This window comes from Colossoma macropomum, unplaced genomic scaffold (assembly GCF_904425465.1).
Source record: "Colossoma macropomum unplaced genomic scaffold, Colossoma_macropomum, whole genome shotgun sequence".
NCBI classification, from domain to species: domain Eukaryota; kingdom Metazoa; phylum Chordata; class Actinopteri; order Characiformes; family Serrasalmidae; genus Colossoma; species Colossoma macropomum.
In genome coordinates, this window is record NW_023494800.1 from 15,204,856 (window position 1) to 15,215,858 (window position 11,003).

At 37.8% G+C, this 11,003-nt stretch overlaps 2 protein-coding genes across 5 annotated transcripts; one reads left to right on the forward strand and one right to left on the reverse strand.

The window, feature by feature from the left end:
* Nucleotides 1–93: 93 nt before the first annotated feature.
* capslb (calcyphosine-like b) lies at nucleotides 94–5,083 on the forward strand. 3 transcript variants are annotated; one of them, XM_036588687.1, is made up of 6 exons: nucleotides 94–140; nucleotides 1,315–1,464; nucleotides 2,146–2,323; nucleotides 2,409–2,618; nucleotides 2,867–2,995; nucleotides 4,955–5,061. In XM_036588687.1, exons 2-5 carry the CDS (start codon nucleotides 1,328–1,330, stop codon nucleotides 2,966–2,968), a joined length of 627 nt encoding a protein of 208 aa, XP_036444580.1. In that variant the 5' UTR covers nucleotides 94–140; nucleotides 1,315–1,327; the 3' UTR covers nucleotides 2,969–2,995; nucleotides 4,955–5,061. The 3 variants fall into 3 exon arrangements, with proteins under 3 accessions (XP_036444580.1, XP_036444581.1, XP_036444578.1); XM_036588688.1 differs by lacking the exon at nucleotides 2,867–2,995 and having other exon boundaries at nucleotides 4,955–5,083; XM_036588685.1 differs by lacking the exon at nucleotides 4,955–5,061 and having other exon boundaries at nucleotides 2,409–3,668.
* Nucleotides 5,082–9,490, reverse strand: il7r (interleukin 7 receptor). Of its 2 annotated transcripts, none has more exons than XM_036588684.1 (8): nucleotides 9,283–9,490; nucleotides 8,779–8,893; nucleotides 8,525–8,673; nucleotides 8,267–8,406; nucleotides 8,008–8,161; nucleotides 7,791–7,884; nucleotides 7,627–7,699; nucleotides 5,082–7,518 (listed from the first exon to the last, which is right to left on the reverse strand). In XM_036588684.1, the coding sequence occupies exons 1-8, from the start codon at nucleotides 9,353–9,355 to the stop codon at nucleotides 7,168–7,170; spliced, it is 1,149 nt and encodes a 382-aa protein (XP_036444577.1). In that variant the 5' UTR covers nucleotides 9,356–9,490; the 3' UTR covers nucleotides 5,082–7,167. The 2 variants fall into 2 exon arrangements, with proteins under 2 accessions (XP_036444577.1, XP_036444576.1); XM_036588683.1 differs by having other exon boundaries at nucleotides 7,791–7,902; nucleotides 9,283–9,487.
* Nucleotides 9,491–11,003: the final 1,513 nt, after the last annotated feature.

Below are 11,003 nucleotides of genomic sequence, written 5' to 3' on the forward strand. Positions count from 1 at the left end.
TGTAAAACTAAAGTGGAGTATTCCAGTTCACTACTAGACGCCCCCGCGTAAAATAAATGGTACAGCCCAAACAAAGTGAGAGTTTCGTCTCCATGGCTACAGTGGAACGCTGTGAAGAAGGCCGAGGACCGTTCAGACAGGTAATGTTAGCCAACACCCAAACCGTCATCTCTTTTTAGTTTATTAATATATATAAACGCATTACTTTTCGATAATGTTTATACATCATAACTATTGCATCCGCTGTGTTTTATCCAGCCAACTTAGTACATAGTCGGTTAGTACGGCCAGCTTTTCCTGATAGTGCTGATAGGGTGCACAGTGGTAATCCGTGATGAATAAATTAGCTAACGTTATTTAGGTTAACCTATGTGTTTCATGAGCTATCAGGAAAAGCTGTGTTTTATAGCAAGCTATATATATATATATATACATATATATATATATATATATATATATATATATATATATATATATATATATATATATATATTTTTACTTAAAAATGTTAGTTAGCTAGCTACATTTATTCAGTTACATGTAACGTTACTTGTGAGGAAATACTTAGTCATTCAGTTGCTAACTGTTAACCGTTTTTTATGTTAATTTTGTTCTGTTAGCTACGTTGGTGGCAGCATCTGTAAAGCTTTGCGATTGGTCACACCTCTGACATTGAAGGTTTATGATTTTCAGACCAAGGCTCAATCTCAAATAGCTCCATGCTCCCTCTGTAGTGCACTAACCTAAGTTGGCCATGAAACAACGAAATAATGGCTTCTACACCCAAATAGTGTATTGTATGTCTAAGAGAAATCCATTTATGTTTAGCCAAAGCCGCACAACTCGTTGTCTAGCACTATTAACACTTATTATGCACTATTTGGGTGTAGAAGCAAATAATTTCATGACCTAAGCAGTGCACTAGCTAACTATATAGGCAGTAGGAAACAGATTGAGTTTCAGCCCAAAAAATGCGTTAAATGGATAAAATAGAGGCTACAGTCTTAGCAAAGTGTTTCTCTATTGTAACAGACAGGCTCATATGACTTGTAAGAATAGTGGAATCTTTTTTGGTGCTATACAGAAGTATTTCTCAAATTTTTTTAAAAGAACAATGTACAGCAGGTTCTCCATCATGGAGAAGAACTATTTAAACATGCAAAGAACTAACATTGGTACGTCTACTCAAGCTGCTTTATTGAAACGATACTTATTTCATTGGAGTAAACTGCACTTCAGGATACTGTGTTTGCCCACATGTGCTTGTCTCTCGGACTGTGTTTGTGTGTTCATTACTATAAATCTGCTTTTCAGACACGGGGTTATAATGGCAGCGACGTCGCGGCACGACCGGGAGATGGCGATAAATGCCAAAAAGCAGCTTGCGGAGACTTCAGACCCTGTGGAGCGGCTGCGGCTGCAGTGTTTAGCCCGAGGATCCGCGGGGATTAAGGGTCTGGGCAGGTAAAGCCCTCCATACCGCCTTTTATCAGCCTGGATAGGTTTTCTAACACAACAGCCCTACCGCGTTTTCTCAGGGGTTGGACCGCTAGCTTCAAGCTGTGTTGGAAACCCCAGTCCTGGGGAGTCACCCTGCGGGCTTGTGTGCTTTCCTTCAGCTAGCACAGCTGATTCAGCTCATGAACTTATGAACAAGCTCCTCATGTGCTGGATCAGGTGTGGTAGAATAGGAAAAACACAAAAATGTGCAGATCACAGGGTTCCTGGACTGACTTTGAGACATTATCAGTAGTGTTTTCATGCTTCAGGAACAGAGTTGGGCAAAATACATTGAAAAAGTGGTGATGGCTGAATACTGAGTACACTGTCCTAAATGTATTCTGTAACATATTCTATTACAATACATAAAAAGTAAAGTATTTAGAATACATTTAGAATACATATTGATAAGTCACTTATTTACCATATCCCAATAACAAAAACCTCCCAGTTTGACTATAAAGGAGGGTTGCTGTATGATTTTCAGTTGATAGAATGTATGTAACTTCATTCAGTCCACTCAGGCTTTAGCAAGTGTTTTTAAAGATGTTCTTCTTTAGAGCATGTCTTTACACATCTTGCGCTGATTTTAAAATGGTTAATAAACAACCATTTTGTCTGGCTGCCATTTAAACTGTTTGATAGAGCTTTCAGGATCATGGACGATGACAACAACCGTAGCCTGGACATAAAAGAGTTCTTGAAGGGCCTGAATGACTATGGTGTTCTCATGGAGAAAGAAGAGGCCATGGCTCTTTTTCAGATCTTTGACAAGGATGGCAGTGGACAGATTGACTTTGATGAGTTTCTCCTCACACTCAGGGTAAAAGTATTAGTCACAAGGTTTGAGGCTTCTGTATTTTTGGTTCTTCTTGAGGAAATGCTCATTTAAATGCTTGTAATTGCAGCCACCCATGTCCAATGCGAGGAAGGAGGTGATATTACAGGCTTTTAGAAAGCTGGATAAGACTGGCGATGGTGTAATCACAGTTGAAGATCTGAGAGGAGTGTACAATGTCAAAAATCACCCCAAATATCAGAACGGGGAATGGACTGAGGATCAGATATTCCGCAAATTTTTGGACAGCTTTGACTCTCCTGATGACAAGGACGGAAAGGTATGCAAAAAGTACAGAGCAGTAGCTTGTGTATGTAATGCATATCATGTGTTTCATCAGTGTGGGCTGGCAGGAAAAAGCAATGTGTGTGTGTTTCGCTCTTGATTCAGTGTGGAGGGAAATTATGTATAGACAACTTTATGCTGTTACTGAGTTCTTTTTATCTCTCTACTCTTTTTTACTATGTGGAATATTAAATGGAACAAACAGTTGTGTGAAGAGTATTGTTAATCTGTTTTATGCATCAGGTCACAAAAGAAGAGTTTTTGAATTACTACGCTGGTGTGAGTGCCTCCATTGACACAGATGTCTACTTTATAGTAATGATGAAGAATGCCTGGAAACTTTAACTAATATCTTCAAACGTTTGTCTCAGGGTAAAGAGCTTGGATGGAGCTACTTCATCCTCTGTAATCTGACGGGTTCTAAATGGTCTTCAAACGAATCAGCAAATGGACATCAAATTCCTAAAGGACCTGCCCTGATTCCATCAAATCAGTTTCTCTGTAGCATAAAATTGGTCTCGAATCAACATTACACCATTCATTCTGCACAAAAGTAACTTCAGCTGCTTCAGATACAGCACTGATCCTCTTTTCCCAGTCAGGAATCAGTGCACCTGACATCATAGCTTGTGGTCCTGTTAACAGCAGCAGCTATAAAACAGCAGTGCTAAAAGACTCCAAGCACTACAATGTATAGAACTTATGTACAGGGAGCCTTTTTGCTATACTGTGCTGTCTGCACTGAGGAATTCAGCGAGAAGTCAGAAGAGACCTTGGCACTGTTTTGGAAATTTCCAATTTTCTGTTTTCAATAACAGGCTGGAAATAGTTTTGATTGAATCAGTTGGCAACAATGACAGTTACATTCAGATCTATGGGAGTTTTAACCCTCATTCAATCAACAGGGGTGGTTTTACTACAATGTTACAATTACTTAAGGGCAATACCATTGATTTTTTCAAAATTTCTGCAGAGTTCAATCGTTGAGCTATTCGGAGTAGTGTGATGTGAAATGATTCATTATAGAGAAATTTAAAGCTTTAGATTTTTTTACAGTGGTGGTGAAAAAAAACAGGCATTGCTATTTTATTTACCTACTTTATTTACTATCCAAAACAAGCTTTTATATGTAATGTAGGTAATCATAAAAAAGTGGTAAATCTGAAAAAAGGCACTTTGGATACTATTTTGCCTTACATATATGAATATATTAGGCCGAACATGATCTCAAAACATTGTGGGGACACAAAGGGACAGGCAACACGCGGTGTCGTTGTAGCTAACTCATGTACTAACTTTCTGTGAGGGAGCTTTTAGAGTTATTAAACGCTTCAGATGTCTGGTTCCTGTATCACCACCACTGTGAACAATTCTGACCTATCTCTAGAAAGGAGCATTTCATGTCAGACCACTCTGAATAACTTTGTTTATATCTTAACTACATGATCATGCAGAAATTTTGCAAAAAAAAGCAGTCAGTGGAATTCCCCTTTAAGTGTTGCTGTTTTATGCTCGTCGAATTATGAGGTGGCGTATTAGCAGTGTTATAGTGGCACCTAGGCAACACAGTGTTATTTGTAAACAGTCTGGCATGGTAACATTTAAAACTGAAGATTTGGTAAGACCTTGTGAACATTTTGGTTAATAATGTAGCCTTTAATCTGAGCTACTAGTCACTTGTTGCTCAAGCACTAAGAGCAGCATTATAAACCGAATTAGAACCATTAGGTCTTTAAAGGTTTGTTTTTTAATGGGGGATTTTGGGTCCTAGTTGTGTGTTCAAAATGGTTTTATGAAGGTTAAAATTATTTTAGCAATGACTGAAATACATTCTAAAATAGTTAAGTAGTATAACTGTGCGAGTTCTGAAATCACAGACCTCAACGGCTTTGGATCTACTGTCCTGTTTCTTTCCCTTTTGAAAATCAATCAATCAATAAATAGCAAATTCCTAACACATCACAGTATTTCTCACTGCAGGCAAACAATAGTATTAGTGTTAGTCTGCTCCAAAATCATCTCTGTTATCTACGAGTAGCAGGTGATGTGGTGAGCATGCTAGAGTAACACTATATCTCTGTTCGACTATAGGAAAGGTGTCTTTTGCACCTGCTTGGATCCTGAAATGAGAAATACAAATTTAGCAAATTACAGCCAGAGCAAATTACAGCCACAGCAAATGCTCGTAGATACAACTTCTCTTTCTCTCTGGCCTTGGGGAGTTCCATCCTTTCTGTTTCACCCTTCCACTTCCCCATTTGATGTTTATAATGATAATAGAAACCTTCACATATTTTGTGGTAATAATCTCATCTACTCTCCTGTCTGTAGGTCACAAAAGAAGAATTTATCAACTACTACAGTGGAGTCAGTGCTTCCATCGAGAGTGATGTGTATTTTATTCTCATGATGAAAACGGCATGGAAACTATGAGCGTCTCATTCTGTTAATTTCTTCATTTTTTACTCACTATTTATTTTAAAATACTAATTATATGGAATAATATTTGTCAATCATGAAAATTGTTCAGCTTTACATAAACGTTTGAACATTTTCCCATATTGTCCTCTTGATTTCCTCATTAATATGCCAATTCCCAAATTCTCAAGCTATAAAACAGCACTGGTCAAGGAGCACATGCTACTCCTGTACATATAAATCCTGCACCCAGCTAGCTGCAGTGTGCAGTTCTGCTGAGTGTCCTTTTCTTCCAAACACAATGCAGATAATTGCAGCCTCTGGGACAATAAAGATAACAGAATATGGCACAGCTGTTGGGTGCAGTGCTGCATTAGTAAGCACTGTTTTACATGCTGACCCCACATAGGTGACCTGTATGTTTCAGTGATGTCTGAAAACAAATATGCCACCATTTTGTAACTTTTTTTAATCTTTCATTGTGCATAGTAAACATATTAACAATCTATACCATGGATAATACGTGTACAGATATGGATAAATATGTTTGACCTTGTCTTAGTAATGAGAAAATCATCTTAAAGGGCCCATATCACTGAAAAACAAATTTCCCTTCCTTTTTTGAAGTAAAAGCGTTTGATGAAGTATATAAATACTGTTAAAGTACCACTCACACCCCAGTCTAAACAGCCCTTATTTGGAAATCTGGAAAAACAGCCCATTTTGAATTCCTTGTTTTTGTGATGTCACAAAACCCAGTTCATTTGCATTCATGCGTCTATTCAGTGAACAGCAGTCAAGCCCTGCCCATTTATGTTGACAGCCTGTTTAATTCTAAGAAATAAAGAGAGGTTGGTTAAAAATGTAAAAATGATTTGGGGCTGTTTTTGGTGCATAAAATAACAAACATCATAATTGGCCTTCAGGAGGAAAAAATTAAATTAGAGAAAAATATATGGGCCCTTTAAATCATCACAATGGTCATAAAGATTAAGTTAGTAGAATTGTTTTGATATACTTGGTTCTGATGTGCAAAATCTATTATTCTAGTCCTACAAATCATTCATTAAATGTCTTGTACAAACATGTAAATGCTATGTGATAATAAAATGACTCTTTTGTATGAGTGATCATAGCAAGAAACTGAATTAAAGGTGATGCTAAATGAAGCACTGGTTAACATAATTGAGTATATATTTAAAAATCATAACTACCATGCCATTTAAAGTAAATCCTTTTGCAGTAATGTCTAAAAAAAAGCCTTACACAAATTTAAATATACAACAAAATGTAAAACAATTACTTGACAATGAGAAAATATGCTAATGCTGCGAAAAAGTTCTATGAGAATACATTACCTTCTTATTTACTGAACTAAACACAAGTAACAAATGAGAAAATGCTGTATGTTGCTGTCGTGTCAGCTCATTGTACCTCTATAAGCAATGGGTAAATGAAGTCTAGCAGCAGTTATTGTATTACTGTATGCTGTTGGCAGTGATGCCTTTCGAAGTGCACACATTCACAGCAGCCTTGGCAGATTACACGTGTTGGTGGAAGGAATGAGAAAAATGCTAATTGCAATCATTGTGTGCTATTTTGTGACTGTGAAAATTGATTGCTACATTTGAGTACACGGTCAGAATGCCCTCTTTGCAAACGTGTGGTTTGTCACCCTGCATGAAAGCTCACAAAATGGCCACAAATTTGCCTGTAATGTGATTAAACGTGTTGCTTGTGGGTCAGAAAGCCTGACTGATGGCTAAGGAAATGGTGCCACCTTTTTGCAAAGCCAAACAGAGTAGCACTGTTAAAACAATCATTTGAAGTTCAAGCCCAAGTCGTCGAAACATTCAGAGATAATTCTTAGCAGCGAATGATACTGGATTGTTTGTCCCTGTCACAGTTGCCCAAGCACTGTTACCATCTTTCTGCAGGGTGTAGGCCTGTAGGTAATGTGGGTGTCATGCAAGCAAGCTCTTTTAAGTTCCATCAACACACTTGCTTGAGTCTGGTCACTTACTGCTTTTCATCCACCAAATCTGGCAGTCCTCCATAAAGAAAGAATAAAATGAGCAGCCATTATAGTGAGATTTAACTGTTGTGCAACATTTGTGGCTCCGGCCTTACTGTGTTTTATAGAGGCTGGACATGGTAACATAAGTCTCATCCTTACAATCTCTTTGGAGAGTTGCCAGACTCTGGCAGCCACCCTCATTCTCTCCTTCCTTGGGCTGATCCAGCAACTTAATCTTCAGGTGGGACATCTCCTCAAGCTTTCTTTCATCTCCATCTTGTTTATCACACAGCGACGGAGACCGAGAACATCTCGAACCCTCAGCTTCACTCCAGCAAGTTCCTGTGGTGTCTTCTTGATCTTCGTCAACCTCAGGAGCGAGTTGCTTCTCTTCAGCGTAATCCACCCGGTTGATACTGACGTCGTTGAAGATTTCTGGGCTGAAACTGACAGGTGGGCGCTGCAACAAAAGTGGTTTTATTTTTATTTTTTTTAAGCTTCTTGTACTTCTGGGTTTCTAGCTACAGACAAGTAGATGCAGTTGCAGGTAAAGTCCAAAGTGAATTACCTCCTTTTCTCTGTGTATTTGGGCAAGGGTGGCCTTCGGATTTGGGATGTTTGGAGAAATGTAGGCTTGAATCCTAGAGGAAACAAAATGCATGTTAAAAATTGTGTTGACCAAAGTTTGGTGGTAATTATTATTTTCAATTTTAGAGGAGAACACAGACTCACTCTTTCTTCCATCGCAGGACCATCAACACAATGCCAAACACCAGAATGAGAGATGTGCAAAGAATGACATATGTGACCATTGAAGGGTCTTCGGCTGTATGAAAGATGGTCTCTGCAATGAGCAATTTATAAATAATAACCCTCAAAGCAACTGATTGCAATATGTTCCCCTCAGCCCACACAAGATGATGTGAAGGAACTCAGAGGAAACTCTCACCTGCAGTACGGCTGAAACTTTTCACCGGGCTCCAGGCGGTCCAACTGCCGTCAAAATAATCCACAGGTTTGGCTCTAACACGTACATAGTAGGTGTTACTGTTTCTCAGCTTGTCTCCACCTATGGTCACTTGCTGGTAATTTACGGTTATTGTCTGTTAAAAAGGCAAACAGCTCTATGGTATCAGAATGCTAATGCTATTCGTATTTTCTGTGCAATTATAGAGCCAATATAAAGAAATGCATAATAAAGTCTCTACCATCTCATCTGTGCGTCTTGTTCCCCAGATGTCTAATTGGAAGTCAGGCTTGTCTACGTAGTCATGCTTGTATCTAATGGATATAATCGCCTCATCAGAGTTGTACGTAGCATTGTCTACCACAGGAATTGGGATTTTAACTGCAATGACAGAGGTGAAGATAACAGCTTTGTAGGAAATGCAAAATAAAACTACACAGTATGGAAAACACTCATTAATGACAATTTGATTTCTAATTGAAGGATAATAACCACATACCTATTTTCACCAAGTAAATATTTTGATTTTCTTTTGCTCCATCTTTGAAGTGGGTCTGCAGTTCATATTTTTGTAAAATATCCAGTTCCTGAAAAGTTATGGTGTCGTTCACCAGCGTGCCATTGATACATGAAGTTTGACCTGTTTTACTGAGAAAAAAACGCTTATCTTCAGTCTGACTTTTAGCAACAGGGTACATTTAGATAAATTCATTATTGATCATTTCTCTCTGGTTTATAACAGAAAGGGTGTACCAAAGTGTTGCATATTCAATTTCAGCAGCGTCATCAACCAGGCCACAGATGAGGCTATTAATTTCCAAGGAGATCATGGACGAGCAGAAAACACTGGGCTCTGCATCAGGTGAAGCTGTTAGGAGATCATACAGACTCAACAGAAAGTCCTGATATCTTTTTCACAAGACGTTTTCCTTCTCCCGTGTCTCTACAAACTAACAAACTAAGTTCCTTGATATAGTTTCCTTTCACACAGCATGATAAAACTTTCTACAACATATAAAACACATACAAATAAAAATTAATACATCAATTATAACAACACAAGTATTTAATAAAGCCATCAAGAATACAAAAAGCCTACAAGGCTGCACTAATCCATCAGGAATGAGATGAGAAAATAGAGCATTGGTCTTAGAACCTTGGGCTCACTTTTACAAACGTGTGGGACATGCACTTTACTACGTACTCTGAACTTTTTACACCTAAAACATTTCAACTGAATGAAATAAGATCTCTTACCATCATCTCCACTTTCAGAATGAGAAAGAAAGGGACACAGTGTTATGAATATCCATAAAACGCAGGATGCCATTTGTCAGCTTGTAATATTCACTGGTCCAACTTAGAAAAAATCCACGGCAGCATTGCACTGTGTTCACAACATGGAGTCACAGGCAAAAAGGGAGTAAGTACCTACGCTGAACTTTCAGTATTTATACATGGTGCGGAGGAAGAGAGAGAGAGAGCGCGCGCAACAGAAAGGGAGAGAGAGAGAGAGGGTGAGAGAGAGAGAGAGAGAGAGAGGGGGGGGGGAGAAGCAGAGAGAGACAGAGAGAGAATGAATATATCATTATATAATATTTTTCACTGATGGAAAATAAAAAAGAAGGTTTAGATTTAAAAACACTGCACACACAATGCGCTTTTAACCTGTTGAGACAAGTCAGCAGTCAACATCGAACTGAGAAGAAACAGGCCAGACAAGGTAGAAGAGCAGACAGACTGGTTTAGGCGAAACAAAGAATACTCATGGGAAAGACAAGCAGTGAAGGAAATGAAACTGAACCGAAAACTGGACAACCAGACGCTTCAAAGTAAATTTATATGAAGATCATTAATAAAAAGGGGTCGGATTTGAAGTCCTAAATAAACATACAAAAAACAGAGACTGTATGCAAGATTCATACATTGATAATTTTGCTTTGTATGAATAGGGGCAATGATGCAGCTTTTTTCCTGGAAATATATGTATATATATGTATATACATACATATACAGCAGCATTATATATATATATATATATATATATAAAACGAATGTCTTGTTTTGTTGATTTTCTAAGTACAAATAAGTTAACCCATCTGCTAGAGGGAACAGACCTAAATACAACATTTCAGTTTTTGCCATACCTTTTGCACAGGCCACATTATTATTATGTTTTTCAAATATGTTACATTTTTCACAATAATGCACTGTTATTGTGTGCAGAAGTGTGTACAGAGAATGTGTACTTATTTTCACTGACCAGAGGTGCCCAAACTTTTGCATACAACTGTGTTGCTTTAAGGTGAACTGAAAACACAATGATGACATTTGAAGTTTTCAAAATGATGAAAATCCAAATCATCAATCAATCAATGCATTTTAAATCCACCTTAAAGTAACACAATGCTAAAATTCAAATTGCAACATTCAAAGTAGTCTTTTTGCCGTATATTCTTCCATTTTGTTTGCAGTTTACGTGCAGAAAGGTAAAGCAAAAGTGAAATAAAAAAAAAATTATCTCCCCTTAGCGCTCCTCCAATCTGAAAAACAAAAACAAGCGGTAAGCGAGTCCAGCCCACTTCCTGTCACCTCTGGTAATTGGGGTTACATCAGAATGAGGCCAGGATGCAGAATTCTATCTACCATAGGCCTTAGTGTGCACTTATATCATCTTCAAATGAAATGCAGTCAGTGAGAAGGGAAACAATCATTTGACACTTGGTAAACTGATTATGAAATGTTTCCTCACATGTAGTGATGGCTTTTGTATAATACCACCTCAATATAAGATCTTAAAGCCACATTATTATTATTATTTTTACTATTATTATTATTATTATTATCAGGTTTGTACTGCATCCTACTGGTCACACCTATTACACCTTCATATTATCAAAGAATAAGACATAATACGAGGGTCTGTAAAATCATGTGGCAGGTCTGCACCTCAAATATACTCAACACAGACTACATTT